The sequence below is a fragment of the Nannospalax galili genome, unplaced genomic scaffold, assembly GCF_000622305.1.
Source record: "Nannospalax galili isolate Female #2095 unplaced genomic scaffold, S.galili_v1.0 scaffold18, whole genome shotgun sequence".
NCBI classification, from domain to species: Eukaryota; Metazoa; Chordata; class Mammalia; order Rodentia; family Spalacidae; genus Nannospalax; species Nannospalax galili.
In genome coordinates, this window is record NW_008346548.1 from 8508033 (window position 1) to 8530466 (window position 22434).

At 36.0% G+C, this 22434-nt stretch overlaps 1 protein-coding gene across 1 annotated transcript in view; it reads left to right on the plus strand.

Moving 5' to 3' along the window:
- The window catches only part of Stxbp5l (syntaxin binding protein 5 like), a 395225-nt gene extending 374832 nt beyond the window's left edge, over nt 1-20393 (plus strand). Inside the window, exons 25-29 of the mRNA XM_008842914.1 lie at nt 3055-3415; nt 9745-9910; nt 14482-14593; nt 17422-17642; nt 18635-20393. Coding sequence (XP_008841136.1) covers nt 3055-3415; nt 9745-9910; nt 14482-14593; nt 17422-17642; nt 18635-18676 — 902 coding nt within the window. The 3' untranslated portion in view covers nt 18677-20393. The remainder of the gene's footprint in view (nt 1-3054; nt 3416-9744; nt 9911-14481; nt 14594-17421; nt 17643-18634) is intronic.
- Nucleotides 20394-22434: the final 2041 nt, after the last annotated feature.

The following is a 22434-nucleotide window of genomic DNA, read 5'->3' on the forward strand; positions in this document are numbered from 1 at the left end:
TCACCTGGAACTGGAGTTACAGACAGTTGTTAGCTGCCATGTGGGTGCTGGGATTTGAATCTGGGTCTTCTGCAAGAACAGCTAGTGTTCTTAACCACTGAGCCATCTCTGGATTTCTGTCTTTTTAGGACTGAATAATATTCCATTGTGACTATAAATCACATTCTTATCCATTCATCTGTTAGAAACTTAGGTTGTTTCTACCTCTTCACTATTGTGAATAGTACTGCATAGGAATACATATGTCCTCAGGATCATTATCTTGAGATACAGACCCAGAGCTATATTTCTTGATTATATGTTAGTTTCATCTTAAATTTTTTTTGAAAAACTTACACATCCTTTTCCATGTGGTTGCACTATTTTGTATGTTGTGGTTACACCAATGTGTATGTGTTCCAGTTTCTCCACATCCTGCCATCATTGTTATCTTCTGATTTTCAGAATAGTTATCCTAACCAATGTGAGACTGTCACTTTAGTTCGTGTCAGAATCACTTGAAGCATTTGCTGCATCACAGATTAATAGACCCTACAACCAGACTTTCTGATATAATAGGTCTTATGTAGAGTCTGAGGATTTGCATTTTAAATTCCCATGTGATGCTGATCCTACAAATGGACCCCTACACATTATCCCTATTGTGTACTGGTGTACTGCACTTTTCTTATTAACAATAAAATGGAGCCCAGAGAGGATAAATACCATGCTTCAAGTAAGCTAGAGAAAGAACTAGATCTGAAGCTTAGTTTCTTGACTCTCAATTCATCACACTTCTTTGTAGTCAATCACATTGTGTTACTCCGTTAAAATATTTCATTACGGAGAGATGGCTCAGCGGCTGAGAGCGCTGACTGCTCTTTCAGAGGACGCGGGTTTGATTCCCAGCACCCACATGGCTGCTACGAACGGTCTTTGGCTGGAGTTCCAGGGGAATCCGAAGCCCTCTTCTGACCTCTGCTGCATTGCAGGACTCGGGTGCACTCGCATGCATGCGGGCAGTACACTCATACACATAAATTAAAATAATAAGTAAACTATTAAAAAATATTTCATTATGTCTATCTTCTGGTTTAGAAAGTTAACGATTCTATCTGGCCTCTAAGTCCTGATTCACTGAACTAAGCTCCAGAATCTTATCATATTAGACTTGAAAGTCCACAGAGACTTAAGAATCTGCCCTAAGGAAATTAATCAAAGAAGGGAAGGTTAGACAACAGATACCTACCATAAAACTTATATTAAAATTGGCTGGAGGGGCTGGAGAGATGGCTCAGCAGTCAAGAGCACTGGCTGCTCCTGCAGAGGAGCTAGGTTCAATTCCCAGCACCCACATGGTGGCTAATAACCATCTGTAACTCCATTTCCAAAGGATACAACAGCCTCCTCTGACCTCCACAGGCATTTCAAAACATGGGTGCCCTTACATACATGCAGGCAATACACTCATACACACAAAATAAAAATAATAAATAAAATATTTTTTAAATAGGTTGGCTGAAATCAAAGGCATTAACATAAGACCTGAAATTTTGAAGCTACTTTTAAATGACAGAATGAATGAAATTCAGGGGGGACCTATAGAGAGGTGTTGGTGGGGAATGAGGTATAAAGAGAACTAAGATTTTGTGTATGAAATACACAAAAATTCAATAAAATGTTAAAATATTAAAATAAATAAAAAAAATAGGGGAAACAGTTCAAGATTTAGGTATAGGTAATGGCTTCCTGAATAGGACCCCAAATGCTTAAGACATAATAGCCAGAATTTACAAATTGGGTTAAATCAAATGAAAATGGTTCTACACTGCAAAGTAAAGGACAGAAGGAAGAGACCACCTAGAGAGTGGGAGAAAACCAACCAGCTACACATCCAACAGGGGATTGATAGCTAAAATATATAAAGAGCCAAAAAATGAACACCAAAAAGGCAAACAATCCAGTCAACAAATGGGTAAACAAGTGGAACACTTCTCTTTTGATATTTATTAGCATGTATTAATTATACAAAATGACATATATGTTGGTATCTAACCAAAATATTCCACCTTGGAAAATCCAAGTAAGTAACATTTTTCTAAATTAAGATACAGAAGCTTGCCTAATTGCTGAACATATTTTTTTTTATAAAAACCTGTTAACTCAGGCATGGTGGTACATGCCTTTAGTCCTAGCCCTTGGGAAGAAGAGGCAAGTAGATCAATGTGAAATCAAGGTCAGCCAGCCTACTCTACATACCAAGTTCTAGGCCAGCTGGGGCTACAGAGAGGCCCTATCTCAAAAACCAAAACCAAAAAAAGTACCATAAGTTAACTCTAGATATTGAAGTTACATGATATTTATTGAGTGTTCAATTTCAGAAAAATTTTGAAAAGCATTTTCCAGCAAAGAGCCTATGAAAAAAGAAATTATAACCAAGCAGTATGCTCATTCTTCTTTCAGTTGAACTAAATGAAAGTTATACACAAAAATTTTCCTTTTAAAAACTGGATTTTAGTAGAACTATAAAAGGCAGTGAGAGAACCCTGGATTAAGAATCAGGAGACCATATCAGGTGTGGTGGTGCATGCCTGTAGTCCCAGCACGTGTGAGGCAAGGAGAGGCAGGTGGATCTCTGTGAGTTCAAGGCCAGCCTGGTCTACATAGTGAGTTCCAGGTCAGCTGGGGCTATAGAGAGAGAGACCCTCTTTCAAAAAAGACCAAAAAAAAAAAAAAGAATCAGGAGACCTAAGGCCTAGTCCAGATAACATTATCTGTGACTAAGGCTCTAGTCCAGGTTACATGGCCTGTCCCTACTGTCACCATCTTTCTAGATTTCTTTTCTCATTAATATAATGACCAAGTTTGGCAAATTGATATTTTAGGTCCTTTTTAGATCTAACAATCTCTTAATTGAAATTATTACAACAGATGAATTCACAAACATACAGTTTTTTATATCAGTGCAATATTATGAAACTATAGATGTAAATTATCATAATGTAAAACAGTTATTGCCCATTTATGAATAACGGCTGTTTTATCACATGTGGGTAATGTGAATTGTTTTTATAGGTACATTCCTCTCATTGAAAGGAGCTGTGTTAACTTTTTCCTGTATGGACCGAACTGGAAGTTTAATGCAACCTCCATATGAAGTTTGGAGGGATCCAAACAACACAGATGAAAATGAAAAAACTTGGAAAAGGAAATTGGTCATGAACTACTCTTCTTCATCCCAAGAAATAGGAGACCATCAGTATACAATAATCTGCTCAGAAAAACAAGCCAAAGTCTTCTCACTGCCTTCTCAGACTTGCCTCTATGTTCATAACATCACAGAGACGTCTTTCATACTGCAAGCAAATGTGGTGGTCATGTGTAACAGTGCGTGCTTGGCATGCTTTTGTGCTAATGGGCATATTATGATAATGAGGTATTTGACTTATTTATTAACTATCTGATTATCACAGCAGTGCCAGCACGGTATAATGGTGAAAAGCATATACTCAATGTTAAAGAAGCAATCTCATATGATGTTTCACTATGTTTGCGAATGCTTTGTTGTTCAACAACATAGAGAGGTTTGTGGTTTGGGTTTTGGTGGAGATTTTTTGTTTTATGAAAAAAAATACTTAACACCCTGAATGAAATATGTAAGTGACCTCAAAGAATCCAAGGAAAAAATGATTTCCAGTCATTCATTTGTCCATTCAGCAAAGCACTTTTGGGCTAGGCACTGGATGAATAAGCTATTAGGAAATTATCTCTTACTTTCATTGCTTCATAAGAATTTTACACACAGAATTTAATTTGATTCTTATAGCTTCTTTAGGTCACAGATAAAAGATTATTTTCATCTTTCATTTTACATGTTAAAAATTAAATTAAAATAATTTGCCTGAACTTGTAAGTATAGGAAAAAGTAAAGTCAGCACTCAACAGTGTACTAAAAATCATCAGACACAGCTGGGTGTGGTGGCGCACACCTTTAATCCCAGGACTCGGGAGGCAGAGGCAGACGGATCTCTGTGAGTTCAAAGCCAGCCTTGTCTACATAGTGAGTTCCAAGACAGCTGGGGCTACAGAGAGATCCTGTCTCAAAAAGACCGAAAAAAAAAAAAATCATCAGACACATTAACAATAAGATACCAGCTGAGAGATTTAATTCTACTCTTGGTGAAAGGACGTAAAACTTGTGAGATATAAAAATATTGCCTAATGAATTTATGAATTCAGTAGTGCTGTGCCAGGCCCTGCATAAAGAAACGTCAAGAAAATGAAAGCATTTGTTTAATATACTGTAGAAGTGATGTAATTATTCTCAGCATCTCACCTTGTTCCAAAAATCAATGAAACAGTTAATTGTACTAGACCTGAAAAGAGGATAAAAATGAGTAAAACATGGTCTTAAACCCTTAAGAAACCCAATATCTAGTTGTAGAGGTAAGACAGATACACACATGCTTACAACACAAGAAAATGAAACTGCCAGTAGAGAAGATATGAATTGATTTTTCCTTCAACAAACTAAGTCCCCAGAGTTCAACAGCATAGGATCATCAAATGTGTAACAGAAAAGTTGAGAACTTGGAGAGGTAGATTACCAGAAATGATTGAGACTTGAATGGTAGGCTAAAAGATGTAGGCAGTGGGATCAAAATGCAGGTAGTTAACTGCACTGGGAGACATTCAAAGAGGAGAGTTTGGAATGAGCTTTTGACTGAAGTGAAGGCTAAAATTTTACAAGGCAAGGAGGAAACAGTGGTAAAGAGTGAGGAAGCATGTTGTATGCAGAGCTGGTTAGTTGTAAAAGATAAATGAGATCCTAAATCTCAGGAATAGAAGAGAATTTGAAGGTCAAAATACCATTGTTGGAAATTTGTATTGCAGTGATGCTATTAGCAAATACTAAAGCAAGGTGGATTTGAAACGGCTGATAATGAAGCATTGAGAATGAATTGAAAATAAGTTTGGGGCTGGAGAGGTGGCTCAGCGGTTAAGAGCACTGACTGCTCTTGCAGAGGACCCGGGTTCAGATCCCAACATCCACATGGCACGACAGCTAACAACTGTCAGCAACTCCAGTTCCAGGGGATCCAATGCCCTGTTCTGACCTCAGTGGGCACTGCATGACACAGGTGCACTTACATACATGCAGGCAATATACTCATGCATGTAAAATAAAAACAATAAAATATTTTAAAAGAAAATAAAAGTTTGAAATTTTAGGTACTCCTAAACTATCCACTAGAAATTTAGCAGAAATTTAAGGTTTGATCTCTTAGAAAAATGTGGGTGGAAGATGCAGTTTTGAAAGTCTTCTATATAAATGCATTAGTAAAATTTATCACAGTAATTGAGGTCATCAAAAAATATTATAAATAGAAAAGAAAGATAGACTGAGCTAAGAATAAAAAGCCTGAAGCTAATCTCTGTTTATACAATGGGAAAAGGAAGATCCAGAAAAGACTGAGAAGTACACAGAGGCAGGAGAAGGACCAGAACAGAACAACTTCATGGATTAGAAAGGAGAGGAGAGCACAAAACAGAGGAGATGGCCACGTGGGCGCCAAATACAGCCGCGAGGAGAAAGAACAGGAGTGCAAGAAACTCTATTTAAAAATGCCACCAACCAGGCATCGTGGAACACACCTACTCTCCCAGCACTTGAGAGTTGTGGGCAGGAGGTTGCAAAATTCAAGTAATCCTCTGCCACATAGTAAGTTCAAGGCCAGCCTTGGCTACACGAAACCCGACCTTCACCCACCCCCAAATCTGAAAGAACACAAGGAAAAAGAAAAGTAAAGTAACAACTCTGGATCTTGAAACTGGCTGAAATTAATGAGCTTTGAGAAAGTAAATGCTGGGAATATGATGGTGGCAAAAAAACTAACTTTCAAGGGGACAGTAGAGGCAGTGGTACAAATACAAGACCGGCAGAGTCTAACCCACAAACCAGTCTGCCTCCAGTCCTTGTCTAATTTTGTAGGCTGCAAACCAAGAATGCATGTTCAGTCTTTAAAGATTTTATCTCAGTTTTTTATATGTACAGGTGTGGTGCCTGCATGTATGCATATGTACCGCATGTGTGCCTGGTGCCTCAGAGGCCAGAAAAGGGTGTCAGATTCCCTGGAACTAGGGTTAAAGATGGTTGTGAGCTACCCTGGGTGTGCTGGGAACTGAACCTATGTCCTCTGCAAGAGCAGGAAGTGCTCTTAACCACCGAGCCATCTGTACAGCCCCAAATGTTAAATTTTTTAATGATTGAAAAAAATTCAGAGAATATTCTGATTAGTAAAAAATATATGAAATGCAAATGTTTGAAAATAAAGGCATTTTGTTACACAGCCACATCACCACTTATACATTGACCATGGCTTTTACACTACAAAGTAGAACTGAATATTTGCAAAGGAGATAATAGAGGTTACAAAGTCTAAAACATTTACGATCTGACTCCTTACCCCTGGTATAGGTTATTCTATCAGAAAAATTTTTGATAAAAAGAGACAAAGTAGTTTCAGAGTAAAATTATACTTGCATGGAATTTTATTTTCTAATTGAGAAGACATGAACAAATATATAAGTTGTTAGTGAGGGAGAAACATTTTTTTAATTTATTTTTACACCCACTTCCCAGATAGCACCCTCACATAGCCTCCCTCCCCCCACTAGAGCCCTTATACTCTGATATGCCTACTACTGTCCGCTGTGTTGTCAGCACCCCCAGCCATTCCCCACTACTTGTCCATCTGGTGAATCTAGTCAGCCTATCTAGAGGGCTTTGTTTTAGGAAGATCAGCTGTTCCTCATCTAGAAGCAATCAGTTGTCGATATTCCTTTGGATAAGATTGGGGTCTGCTGTTCATTTTCCCAGATCTGTGCTGGGTTACTATCTGGGAGTCCCTTTGGCCGCCCTGGCCAACAACTCAAAAGAAAGTATCGCCTGTCTGGCATTGTTGCTTGTTATGTTGCCTTTAGCTATACATATGGACTCTTATGAAATTATATTGGCCCCTTTAATCTTTGGAGAAACTTTTAAGGAAAAAATAATCATTATATGGTCTGCTCGTTTTCATATGCTTATAACTCTTTCTCTCTCTGATTTTCCATTTCTCAAACTATTTTTAAAGGTTTCCAGTGAAGATAGTTTATTCTTGTTTGAAAATGTTTTAACCCCAAGACATGCTTTAGTTATGGGTGGGGTGCCATTTATGAGGGTGTGTGTAAAGCCCTCCCCCCAAGCCCATGTTTTTCACCCAAAATTTATATTAAACAATTGTGTCACAATTAGGATTTTAGCTTGATAATGATTCCTTATCCTGTGTTTTATATTTTAGTGTTTTTATTTCTCTGATAGAATGTATATCTCAAAATTAATTTCTATTTAAACAAAATGTAATGTACCATATATATTTATGAGGTGAGAGATTTCTTGATAAGGGAAATCAAGAGAGAGTTTTTAAAAAACTGGAGCCAATGCCAGGCGTGGTGGCACACACCTTTAATCCCAGCACTCGGGAGGCAGAGGCAGGCGGATCTCTGTGAGTTCAAGACCAGCCTGGTCTACATAGTGAGTTCCAGGACAGCTGGGGCTACAGGGAGACCCTGTCTCAAAAAGACCAAAAAAAAAAAAAAAAAAACCAAAACCTAGAGCCATTCAAAAATGGTATCTGGGATTTCCTTTGTCTTTTGTAAAAGCTGCTTTATATGATACTATCTATTATTATAACAGAAACTTCATGTATTCCTAGAAATCCTTATGAACATTTGAAAAGACAATGATTTTGGCATGATTTTAGTAGTATATAGCATATTGCTAGGAAATAATTATATATACTCTGCTGTGTGACCAAATTAAGATCCAAATTCTGTAAACTGGCCTCTTCTGGCCTTCCCCATTTTCCCATGCTTAGTGTTTTCTCAGGATCTTTCCAGACCTGTTCGAATACAACTGTCATGAGTGCAAAGCCTTCAAGTTGCAGTATCTAATAGATGGCAGATACCTAATGACTATTTGCAATGCAAAAGGATTATGCATGCATAAATCCTCAAACTTGAAGCTTTTTAAATTAAGAACAACTTTTAGTTGCCTGGTGCTATTTCTTTATAAAGACCCTCTGTGAAGAAGTAAATCTTTTTTTCTTTCTTTTCAATTTTAACACCAATTTATTTGCTTAGCCCTTAGTGATAGATTTCCTCTTTCACTTTTCTTATATGAAGAGATTATACCCCTTGTATTTTAATTTCTTTCTTGTTTTGCGTTATTTATATTGTACAACAAAGACAAGGCAACTCAGGAGAAATAGCAGTCGGACGCTCTTTCTCAACTCTACACAATGTTTTGACTGAATCTATAATGGATATATGTTTAACTGAGTTTGTCTCTGATGGCTTAAGGAACTTAATTATATAAAATTATTAGCAGATAATTTCTTTTTAAAATATTTTATTATTTTTATTTTATGTGCTTGAGTGTATTGCCTGCATGTATTGTGAGTGCACCGAGTTATGCAATGCTGCAGAGGTCAGAAGAGGGCATCGGATTCTCCTGGAACAGGAGTTAAGGACAGTTCATAGCCACCATGTGGGAGCTGGGAATTGAACCTGGGTTGGCTGCAAGAGCAGTCAGTGCTCTTAACCACTGAGCCATCTCTCCAGCCCTATAGCAGATAATTTCTAATGTCTCTTATATTTAAGATAGTTTTATTAGTAAATCTTTCAAAACCAGTGTTCAATTTATACTTTCTCATACCTCAATTTGGAATAGTCAGGGATCAACTCCTCAGTAGGTGGTGGCTAAAATATGATGCTTAGAACATCAATAAAAACTTATTCTAATAGCAGTCCCCATTTTATATAGTAAAGTTCTAAGACCCAGAGTATAAGAAACAAATTAATTTGAAAGCAAAAATCAGTACCTTTATTGAGGTGCTATTTCTGAATTCAAGGATAAATTTAAATCATTGTGCACAAAGAATTAGAATAGTTTCAAACTTTGAGATTTAAGGACTCTTCTAGCCTTTGATAATTAAACTATGATTAAAAACCAATGAAACTGTTTTTAGTCGGTAGTTTATAAAACTGGCTTTACAGTATCTTAAAGGACATTCTGAGGAATAGTTTAGCAAAATTATGGCTGCAGGATTAGGATAAGAAGATACCTATGTATTCATTCTAATGTATAAATTCTAACCTCTTATTTATAAGTTATTCTTGTTCTTTTAAGCTTTAGCCATGTTTATTTACTAATAATGTTCAGGGTGGGATGTCCTAAGATAGAAAGTTTTCTATTTCCTATAAAGAAGGAATCAGGAATGGGTGCAAAGTCACTCTATTCCCAGGCACAGTGGACTGACCACACCGATGTCTCTGTTGATGCATAAGCTCCCCAGACTCAAAAATTGTGCCTTAAAGATCCCCCATAGACCAGGTATGCAGCAGCTTACTGGCTTTAGTGTGTCTAACATCCAAAATCTAGAATCATAGTAAAGGAATTCAAAAACTTCTTCAAGAAGTACCTCCAGGTTACTGGATTTAATCCTTAAGGACATTTGCTAAGTATGTATGTAAGTTAAACTAGAACTCTTCTCATGTTTGTGTACAAGTGTATGTGTATGTGTATACATGATGTGATGTGAAAATCTGTTTATCACTAATATTTGAAGAGAAGAAAAAGAGCCATAAGACTTAAATTTTTATGTGAGGAAATATTTCCATCAACGTAAATATGAAATGTGGATTTACTTTCTTTCCATTCAGCTTACCTAGTCTTCGCCCAATGTTGGATGTTAATTATTTGCCATTGACAGACATGAGGATAGCACGGACATTTTGTTTTACTAATGAAGGACAGGCATTATACCTCGTTTCTCCTACTGAAATTCAGCGGTTAACATATAGCCAAGAAATGTGTGATAATATACAGGTGGGTAAAATACATTCACAAAAATAAATAGATTTTAAATAAAATAAAATAGATTTTAAATAAATTATTGTTAAAAGTGAGAATGAGAGTGATGTCTAAAAACTAAAATATTATTGGACCAGAAAATAAATATACATTTCCTAGAACATGTTTTGAATATATATGTTCTTCAGTATAACCCTGCCAACTTCCAGTATGGCTCTAGATATGCACAGAATTATAAGAGGGACAGACTATAAAGATCCTATTAGTAACTCTTTCATGAATTGACACATATTTATTTTATTCTAGGGGGATTTGTTTTAATTTTTTATTGCAGTTTTATTTCATTATACATAGTGATGGGTTTTGTAAAGACATTTTTATACAAGATTATCAGCCCTTGATCATATTCGCTCTCCTGCACCTCTCCTTTCCCCCTCTCAACCTTCCTGTTATTCCCCCTTGTTCTTTCAGAGTCTAGCTTCTACTTTCATGCTTTACATATGCATATACATGTATGTACATATATAATTTTATGTATCTATGTAAAATCTAGGATCCACAAATGAAAGAACATGTGATATTTATTGTTCTGAATCTGACTTAGTTCAGTAACTATAATGATCTCCAGTTCCATTCATTTTCCTGCCAACAACATAGTTTTATTCTTCTTTATGGATGAATAAAACATTTTCTTTATCTGTGTGTGTGTGTGTGTGTGTGTGTGTGTGTGTGTGTAACATTTTCTTTATCTGTTCATCTGCTAATGGACACCTGAATCTTATGCTGTAACTTGCCTATTGTGAACAGTGCTACAGAAAACACAGATATGCAAGTATCACTGTGCTGTTAGGTGTGTTGACCTAAAGTCCTTTGGGTATATGTTCGAGTAGTATAGTTGGGTCATATGGTAGTTTTGTTTTTTGTTTCTTGTGGAACTTCCATGAACATACTGATTTCCATCATAGATGGATTAATTTACATTCCTACTAGCAGTATATAAGTGTTTGCTTTTCACATCATCCTTGCCAAAATTTGTTGTTTATTTTCATAATGATATTCATTCTGACTAGGGTGAGATGGATTCTCAAGATAATTTTAATTTGCATTTCCCTGATGGCTAAATGCTTACTGAATATTTTTGTGCATGTTTATTGGGCATTTGTGCTTCATCTTTTGATTATTTGTTATTTCATAAACTCATTTATTGATTAGGTTATTTGGTTTTCTGGTATTTTTAAATCATTTGTATATTCTACATGTTAATCCTCTGGTGTGAGTTAGCAAAGAATTTCTCCCACTCTATAGTCTGCTTGTTTACTTGTTTCCTTTGCTGTGAAGAATCCCTTTAATTTCATACAATCTCATTTGTCAGTTCTTAGTTTTACCTCCTGAGCTACAGAACCAAGAGGCATTGGACTCCCTGGAAGTCCAGTTACAGGCAATCGTGAGCCACCTAACTTGGGTGTTAGGAAACAAACTCGGGTCCTCTGGAAGAGCAGTGCACACTCGTAACTGCTGCTGGGCCATCTCTCCAGCCCCCAGGATTGTTTCCTTGACTTTTTTCTTAGCATTTTTATTATTGGCATTTAGGAAAGCTAATTTTTGTATGTTAATTTTGAATCCTTCTTTCTTGTTGTGTTTATCAGTTCTAAGTTTTCTGGCAGAGTATTTAGGATCTCTTACATATAGGAACATAACATCTGCAAGTGGGGGTAATCTGGCATCTTCCTTTCCTAGTTATATCCCACGTGCTTTTTCTATTATTGTTACAGTGCTTAAGACTTCAAGCACTATAATGACTAATAGTAGAGGAATCCGAGCTTCTTTCTTGATTTTAGTGGACATGCTTTAATGCCTTCACCCATTTAGTATAATGTCTGTAAGATTGCTGTATACACCCTTCTATTCCTAGTTTCTTCAGGACTTTATCCTGAGTGGATGTTGGATTTTGTCAAAAGCCTTTTCTGCATCTATAGAGAGGGTCTGTGTTTTAGTTCCATGAGTCTATTTGTGTCATGTATTACATTTATTTATTTACATATGTTGAATCATCCTTGCATCCCCAGAATGAATTCATCTTGATCGTGGTCAATGATATTTTGGATGTGCTATTGATTTGGGTTTGCAAGTATTTACTGAGCATTTTTTCATCCATGTTCAGGTCCATTAGGATGGCCTATAATTTTCTTTTTGTGTTTATCTTTATCCAACTTTGCTATCAGGGTAACACTGGCATTGTAAAAGGAGTTAGGTACCTATACTATGGAATAGTTTGAGGAGAATTTGTGTTAATTCTTCATTAAAGGTCTAATAAAATTTAGCAGTTAGTCGATCTGGGCCTGCATTGTTTTAGTTGAGTTTTTATTACTGCTTCAGTTTCATTGTTTGTTATTTGCTTTATCCTTGGGCTTGATTTTAGATTTTCAATTGTTTTGAAACAATTTTCAATTGTTTTAATAGTATGCATTAATGGTCCTCTGAATTTCAGTGGTTTTTGCTGTAATATATTCCTTTCCACCTCTAATTTAATTATTTGGGTCTTAGCTATATTTTGGTTAGTTTGGCTAAGGGTTTGTCGACTTTGATTATCTTCTTGAAGAACCAATTGTTTTATTGCTTCTTTGTATTTTGTTGTTTCCATTTTATTAATATCTGTCTTGATCATTATTTTTTTCTTCTATTCTGGTTTTGGCTTATTGATATTTTTCTAAGATCCTAGGGTATATTATTAAGTTATTTATTTAAGATCACTCTGATTTACTTTGGTTGGTTGGTTTTGTTTGATTTTTTGTTGTTTTGTTCTGTTTTGTTTTGTTTTTGAGACAGGATCTCCCTGTAGTCCCAGCTGGCCTGGAACTCACTGTGTAGACCAGGCTGGCCTCGATCGCATAGTGACCCATCTGCCTCTGCTGAGATTAAAGATGTATGCCACCACATACTGAATTTTTTTCAATGTGGGCATTTTTAGCTGTACACTTCCCTCTTAAAACTGCTTTCATTGCATCCCAGAGGTCCTGGTGTATTGTTTTCATTTTTATGATTCCAATAACTGTTACATTTCCCTCCTGATTTCTTGGATGATCCACTTATCATGTGTGTTATTTGATTTCCATGACTGTGTATGTTTATAGTTTTTCTCGCTGTTGATTCCTAGTTGTATTCCTCTATGATTAGATAGAATTCAAGAAATTATTTCAAAAAGCCTCAACTGGCCAAAATATAGAAAATAAGAGACTACAGAGTATGTGTCCCTGGATAGGACTCGTATATTAAACCTCTGCCACCCAGGGCTCAGGGTCATTGCCTGAAAAGGGGACAGAAAAACTCTAAGAGCCAGGAGTGGTGGATGACCACAAGGAAACAGAGTTTTCCAGATTTCTGGGAACTTGCTCATATGAACTTACAGCAATGGTGACAGCATGCACAAGACCCATACAAACTCAAACCAGATTAAAACCCAGCAGAGAACTGGAGAAATGGGTAAGAAGTCATAGCCTTAGCTGAGGAACTATTGGCAGCTGATCACTGCTGGGTGAGGGAAAGTTGGTCTTCTTTAAGGAAGTGATGCTTGATAGGTTGATCAGGCTCCATTGGATGGAATCACACCGAGGGACATTTTGGGACACAAACTTGACTTGGTAGGCCTTAACATATATGACAGAATGCAAGAAAGGGGAAGTTGGGGGTTACAGATAGGGGAGGGAGTCTAAATATGATCAAGATGTATTGTATGAAATGCACAAAAATTCAATAAAAAATAATTTAAATAAGAAACAAAAAAGAGACATAATTTCAATTTTTGGTATGTGTTAAGACTTGTGGGGCTGGAGAGATGACTCAGAAAGAGTACTGGCTGCTCTTGCAGAGGACCTATGTTCTAGTCCCAGCACCCACATGGTGGCTAACAGCTGTCTGTAACTTCAGTTTTAGGGAATCCAACGCCCTCTTCTGACCTCTGTGGGCACTGCATGACATGGGTGTACCTATCTACGTGCAGGCAATATACTCATACACATTAAATAAATAAATATTTTTTTAAAGACTTGCTTTCTGTCCTACAATGTCATCAATTTTAGAAAAAGTTCCATGAGCTGTTGAGAAGAATGCATGTTCTGCAGTGCTGGGGTAGAATATTTTGTAGATGTCTGTTTAGTCCATTTGGCTTATCAGACATTTAACTCTGATTTTCTTTGTTGATTTTTTTTTCTTTTGGTCTTTTTTGAGACAGGGTCTCCCTATAGCCCCGGCTGGCCTGGAACTCACTATATAGACCAGGCTGGCCTTGAACTCACAGAAATCCAGCCAGCCTCTGCCTCCTGAGTGCTGGGATTAAAGAAGGCGTGCTTTTTTTTTTTTTTTTAAGTCTCATCACTTGTTTATTGTTAAGAATGTGGCTTTTGGGGATTTTCCTTTTCTTGAGGGGTGGAAGGGAGAACTATGTGCCAAGCAAAAATCATAGGGAAAAGATATGGAAAGCAGGCTGTCTTTTCATGGTATATTGAAACATACTACAGTGTATGTAACCTTTTTAATCTATTATATTTAGTCTTAGTTGTGCTAATGCTCTTTTTTCTTAATTGATACAGGACATGTTAGGAGATTTGTTTACTCCCATAGAGACACCAGAAGCTCAAAATAGAGGCTTTCTCAAGGGACTGTTTGGTGGAAGTGGACAGACATTTGACAGAGAAGAACTCTGTGAGTAAACTCCTTATTATGAAAAGCTGCCATAAAATAGAAGACCTGTTTTAGTATGTGTGTTTGTGTATGTGTGTTTGTGTATGTGTGTGGGGGGGTGTTAATGTAACATATCTCAAATTCTAGACAAAATTCTTTTCTATCTGTAGGTTTGAATATTATTCTTTTATGCACTATGAAAATTGTTTATGCTTATCAAGCATGAATAAAATTTATTTTATATTAAGAAATAATTGACCATAAATTATACATATAGAATTCAAAGAAATAATGAGCAAATTATTTTTAAGGGTGTGAACCCTGGTAGGTCAACCACATTCCAGTAGATGTCCCCACCCCCAGAAGTACATGGGAAGAATAAATTTGAGTAATATATGATGTTGGGGATGTAGGAAGGTGGTGGTGGACCTTGAAGGAGTTGAGGGAGAGGTGGGGGTAAATATACTCATAATGCATTTTATGTTATTCTCAGAGAATTAATAAAAATATTTTAAAACCAAAAAATGAGCAAGCTAATAAATGTCTCAGTTGCAGCAGATAGACCATATCCTCATGGTAAGTTGAAGGCATTTGACTTTTCAATTCTGAAAAAGCATTCTAGTCTACCTTCCTACAATCACTGCTGGAGAATGGGTTCTTTATTCAGAATGCAAATTTGTCAGTAAAAAACACTACTTTAAACATCTACCATGAGACTCTGATGAGCAATAGTCAAAAAGCAGTAACAGGACACTAGGAAACATTTTCAAAGGGCAGATGAGAGTAATATTTTCAGACTTTAACACCACCATTTGGTCTTGCATATCAAAACTCCCTTTCTCTTGTAACCATGCATTTAGGTACCACCCTACAACTGAATATTATTTTTGACCATAAAAGGAATAATGCATTGACACATGCTATAACATAGAACTTCACAAATATCATGCTAAATCAGAGATTCTGGCTCAATAAGGGCTACATATAATATTTCATATCATTCCATTTATATGAGATGTTCAGAATAGGCAAATTCATGGGCATGTAATCAATGGTTGCCTGGTGTTGGGGAAAGAAAGAACAGGAAGTGACTGCTAATGGGCATGAGGTTTCTTTTTGACCTAATGAAAATATTCTAAAGTCAGATAGTGGTTGTAGTTGAACAACTTTGTGAAGAAATCAAAAATTAATAATTAATTGTGTGGGGTTTTTAAAGGTAACTTTTATGGTATGTGAATTGCCCTTCAATGAGGCTCTTACTATTAAAATCCTAGATTCCATTTCAATGTTACATCACTGAAAATGTTCACTAAATTTCTGCCAAGATAGCTGTGTATTATGTTTTATGAAAGGATCTGTCTGTGTAAAACACACAGGCTTGCTTCTGTCTCACAAGAGCTGGGATTACAGGTCTGTGCTAACATATCTGGCAAAGATAGATATTTTGAATAAAAACTTGTTTGCTTTTATTTAAATTGAATGAAACAGAACACTTTCATTAGAAAACTTTTAATCTTTCATAAAGCCGCAAATAAACACATCTGTTTATATATTCCTATGCCAAACTCTCTGGTATTTACAGAAAAAAAAAATAAGGGGAGGGGTTCTGAGGTCTACAACAGCTGATATAAAAGATTAGCAGAGAAGATGTGGCAGAAATTTAAGTAAATGATCAAGTCTGAGCTTAGAACAAACAGTGGTATGTGTCAAACATGAGGTTTTACATGTTTTGAGAATTCCAATTTATCCATGTCAATATAAATGCAATAATGAGACTAAAGAGATAGACCAGGCAGTAGAGTGCTTGCCTTGCAAACATTAAAAGGTGAGTTCAGTCCCCAGAACCCATGTTAAAAAAAAAAGCCAGGTGAGGTAGTATGCATTTGAAATCCTGGTACTGGAGAGACAGTGGATCCCTGGGGGTTCATTGGTCAGTCAAACCTGATGACCAGTTCAATCCTTGGGACTCACATGGTGGAGGGAAAGAGTCAATTCCCATAAGTTGTCCTCTGGCTTCAAGAATTGTGCCATGACATAAGCTTACTGTCTCTTCCACATGCAGAGAGAGAGAGAGAATAGATGATGATAGATAGATAGATGATAGATAGATAGATAGATGATAGATAGATAGATAGATAGATGATAGATAGATAGATACATGATAGATAGATAGATGGTAGATAGATAGATGATAGATAGATGATAGATAAGATGATAGATAGATAGATGATAAACTATTTTAGAAAAAAGATAGCACCAGACAATATATAGGTATAGATATAGATAGATAGATAGATGATAGATAGATAGATAGATAATAGATAAATGATAGATAAATTGTTTTAGAAAATAGACAGCACCAGATAGATGATAGATAGCTAGATAATAGATAGATCGGTAAGATAGATGACAGATAGATAGATGATGATGATGATAGATAGATACATACATACACATACATGCATACATAGATACATAGACAGATACATAGATAGATAAACTGTTTTAGAAAAAAAGATAGCCAGCACCTGAGGAACACTGAGGTTAACCTCTGGCCTCCACATGCATATGAACATATGTGTGCACATACACATATATATACATATACACAAAAAAGAGAAGAAATCACATACACAAAGACATATAACCATACCTTCCACGGTTTCTTCCATAGGCATTTTTCTTAAGTACCCTTACTTCAACACATACACATACATATGACAATACCAAATATGGTATCCTTTTAATGAGAATTATGATATTGGCATCACAGAGTATTTTGTCTTGGTGACCAGCCTGACTATTTGAATTACTGGCATGTTTTAAATTACTGTGGCTTAAATCCTCAGTTGGGGAAGCTTCAGCAGGAAAAGCATCCCGCAGTCTTGCACAACACATTCCTGGACCAGGTAGCATAGAAGGGATGAAGGGCGCTGCTGGAGGGGTGATGGGAGAGCTGACCCGAGCCCGGATTGCACTTGATGAGAGAGGACAGAGGCTGGGCGAGCTGGAGGAGAAGACTGCAGGCATGATGACCAGCGCAGAAGCCTTTTCCAAACATGCACATGAGGTAAACTGCCTAGTAAATACAGGCATCTTCATGCAATGGCCAGTTTAAACACATAAGCTGGGCAAAGAAAGCCTAAACAGAGGTGCCTTGTATGAGAGCCAAGCTCATCAAAATCTCCTAAGTACTATAATTCCCCCCTACTTTAGGGAAATTTTAAAAATTAAATACTATAATAAATGGATATTTCTTTACCTTTGGGGATGAATTATTCATTGATTCTAATACAGTAGGTCTGTTTTCCATATCACCTGCTTGAAAGGTATGTAGGGAGATTATGTGAGCCCCACCCCAAAAAGGGTGAAGGTCAGTAGAGGACAGGAGCCACACTTCCATTTTGTCTCAGTCATTAAGCAGCATTTCCTGTCAGCTAAGTCTATGTAGCTTAAGTGTTTGTTTTTAAAACTTTTCTCTTATGTTCTTCATTCACAGAATAAGACACCACACATTTTTATGTTTTGAGATAATTAAATTTCTGATTAGCTCGATATTAACTTGGTGAATCACTTTAAAAGATTTTTTTCTTGGAAATTAACCAATTGTCACTAGTAATAATCAGATATATAGAGATTAGAAACACATGTGCAAACATCTTAATGTCAATTGCATTGAAAATGAATTTTTCTGTATGAAACTGTATTTTAATAATGAAATGGAGATTTTTTTAAAGGTTAAATCCTCATTTAATTTTATGTCTTTTATAGGGTTTATACTGAGTAAAATATTGTATAACTGTAACAACTCAACTGTAAACCTAAAAATCTATAGCCAATTTTGAAAAAGATGCATCTTAGCTCACAAAATTGTTATTGAATATATCAATGTTGTTGTAATGAAATGCTTCTTCTAAGTATGTGGTTATTAAATAAATAATAAACTGAAAAAAAGTTTTATTAGAAAACTAGAAAATTTATAACAATATAAAAAGTAGTTACTAAGAACACCAAAAAACGATTTTTTGTAGTGTCTTATGATTGCTGTTTCTCTCTTTCCAGTTAATGCTGAAATATAAGGATAAGAAATGGTACCAGTTCTAAACTTCTAAAGAAGCGGTGACTGCTTTGAGAAACCATTATTCAGGGAAACCAAATTTATTCCCAGCATCACTATTCAACTGCTAGAAACCAGTTTCTTCTACCAAATGTTCCATCATAGTCCATCTGAAGTTACCGTAAAGGAGACTTAATCAAAGACAAGGACGCTGTACAGCCTGAAGGCTGGAAACCTGGTTAACTCCCAAGATATGGCTGAGTTTGCCTCTCCCCGTGTGGAATGGGTGTTATCATCTTGGCATGTAATTTGCTAAGAATTTATATTTAGAAACTATGGGGAGTCCTTTTGATTTGAAAATTCCTGTACAAACAAAAGCATTAATGCACTTAATGAAAAAAATCTTTGCATGATAAATTAACATCTTAAGAGGAAAAAAAGCATGTTATAACAGAAGAAAAAGGATTTATGGTAAACTATTTTTATAAATTGGGCCACACCCAACAATTTAAAAAATCTGCATTAGAAGATACCAGTGCATTTCAAGTGTATTTGCCATACCCAACTGAAAAAGAAAACAAAAACAAAAACCCAGAGTCTTCTTCTCATCTGTAACTTTCCATTTACTAGGACATATCAAATTCTTATGGCAAGAATCTGGTTAACATTCTTCTCTCTATATAGCACTTTACATCATCCGCAGTTCTCATTCAGAGTCAGGTATTGCTTCAATAGTAAATTATTCCCAACACCTTTATTTCCGTTTCTATCACCTTCAGAATGGGTTGATATTTTTAGTCATAAACCACGCAGGGTTGAATCACCTCAAAGCACTTTTTTCAGCCTGGTTTATAGTCTACAGGAGAGTTAGTGATAAGTTTGCAGAAACTAGACTGTAGGAACAAGGCAGTTAGCTTTGGGAGCTGATTTCACAAAAAGTGAAATTTCACATACCCCAATTTCAGTTTCTAAAGTGGTATATTTTTAAAGCACCATTTATATCCTTGTCTGCCAATTACACAGTATATTACTGTTCAAACCCAATAGGGTCTACAATCCCAAGGTGCTTTTGCAGCTTGACATTCACAGACCAAACTGGTCATTCTCTTTAATGTGATTCAGTAAAACCTCAGTTAATGTTTGGGGAAAAGATTCTGGTTTATTGCATTTCTGATTAACAAGGGCTCTCATTAGAAAATACTTTTGGGTTTAGTACTTATTGATGGGAACCTTTATGAAATGTAGTAGTGTTTTAGCTAGCTTGACCTCAGTCATTATTATGAATAACCCAAATCCACAGATAATTTAATGATGAAAAATCAATAACTTTGTCACTAATTAGGTTGACTAATATAAATCACAAGTGTGTATCAGCAAATATCAAACACCTTCTGAAAAGTAGTATTTCAGAAAATATAGACCATCTTTGGTGTGATAAATGTTATCTGTCAAACCCAACAGAGTACTAGAAACAGAATACAACAAAGATTGATTCCTACTCACACCGTCTAACATGCTTCTAGAAGCCAAAATCCTAGGGACTGATTCATTGAATTTTGATTAATCAAAGGCTTACTGGGTTTGCATTTGTGTTTAAGAAATCACCATCTTCTTGAGTCCAAGTTAATATCCCAAATTATCATTTTTATTGGTTTTACATTTTTTATTTGAAGTGGTGCTTCCTATAAATTTTTCTCAGTGATTTTGAAAAGAGCAAAATTATTAAAGATTGAGAAAATGTATACTAGAACAGCATCTCTCCAAGCCCCTGAATTCTCCTGATTTCTTCAAAATGTCTCTCCACCTCCTGCAATAACTTTAATATAACAGGACTGGGCTTGGAAATACAAACATGATACGTATACTCTATATACATATACATATTTTAACACACTGTTAAAATATTAAAGAAAGTTGAGGTCAGGATCTGGGAAACACAGCCAAATCTGTAACACACAATTTATGCCATCAGCTTTATGGGGTCTAGGTTGCTGTTTTTCTGGATACTACAACATTTCTACATTGAAAAATAATCTAAGAGTAAAGCATTTCTCTAAGAACAGTTAAATTGAAACCAAAGTAGCATTGAATTAAATAAATACCTCTGAAACTCGCAGTAAGATTTATTTTAGAGGTGTAGCTCAGTGGTAAAGGCTTGCCTACCGTGTTCAAAACCCTGAGTTCAGTCCTCAATACCACAAACATTATTTAACGTTTTTATAGCAAGATTTCTCAATAGCAGCACTACTAACACAAAATTCTTTCCTATGGGAGACTATGCAGTACATTGTAGGATGTTAGCAGTGTCCTTGGCTTCTGTCCTTTGGATGCCGTTAGGAACCCTTTACTAATGTCAAATATCTCCTGCCATTGCCAAAACTGCTTCCAGTTAAGAACTACTATTTTACATCATTTAAAGACAAAGACTGTGAAATACATAGTACATGTCTCATAGAAAACTGCACATAATAAGAGCACATGGTCTTAACAAAGTAAATCATGCCCAAAATTATGTATGATTCATATGCAATAAAATACATGTTGGAGAATCAGTGAAAACTAACAATTATAGACTATTTCAAAGCACACAGAGACTGTATCAAAAAGAACATTACAGCATTTTGCAATAGAAGTGCTTAAAACTGTGGCTTCAATAAATACATCAAAAAGTTTATAAATATCACACCATTTGGAATAGGTGCTTCTGACATGCTTCAAATGAATAAGTGTTTAAAGCTGAAATGTACTCACAAAATTGTTTTATAAGCCCTTAATTTATAACTTCTTCCCACAAACTGATTAGCAGAATCCAAATTAATGAGGTTTTACTGGATCAAAATTATTTTTATAATTCAACAAGATAGCAATAAGAATTTAACGTATGATTTTTCTCTTTAAAGTTTTCTGTTCCATTGTAATTAACCTTAGTCCTTAGTTTCCTCTCTCTCTCTCTCTCTCTCTCTCTCTCTCTCTCTCTCTCTCTACCATGGGCCAAACTCAGGCCACCCCTCCCCCGCCCATCACCATTTTATCATCACAGTGGGGAATGGGTACTGTTGATACATGTAATCTTTTGCATTTTCTTATCTCTCTTGGGCCATAAGAGAACTCACTCCCAGAAACTAACAGTGCTTCAGAAGATGACCCTGAGCCTTGGTTACCATCAAAATTACATTATATCTACTAAGTAACAGCGAAAGATAAGGCTTGCAGAGCAGCTCGTGGACAAGGTGACTTTACCTCCTTATGACTCCCTCAACAGAAAGCCCTTTTCAGTGTTCAAGCAGAAAGCGGACTTTTCATTCTATTACTCATCAGTGATAAAAAAAAAAAAAAAGAAAGTGTTTTTTCCTGGTTCTTATAATGTAAGCAATAATTCCCAAGATGAAATTATCCATTTATCTTGGGGTTTGGATAGAGGATGATTAAGTTATCAAAAGCTGTGCTGCTGACCTTGCTTCCTGCCTTTCATCGAGTCCTAGGCTCAGTGCTCCAGTCACCATGAGGGTGGTTGGTGGTTGCAGCTTCAGATGTACTGTGACAAAACTGAGATCTTTTCCAGCAATTCAGGCATAGAAACATTTTCCAGTTCTTCTGGAATTCTCAATAAATCAAAATCTAGGTCTCTATCCCTCAAAAATTATAAGGGAAAATTTCCCTTTTATATGACCCACATATACAATTTTAAAGGAATCATTTAACCATTATCTATATAACTTTTTTTTTTTGGTCTTTTTGAGACAGGGTCTCCCTGTAGCCCCAGCTGTCCTGGAACTCACTATGTAGACCAGGCTGGCCTTGAACT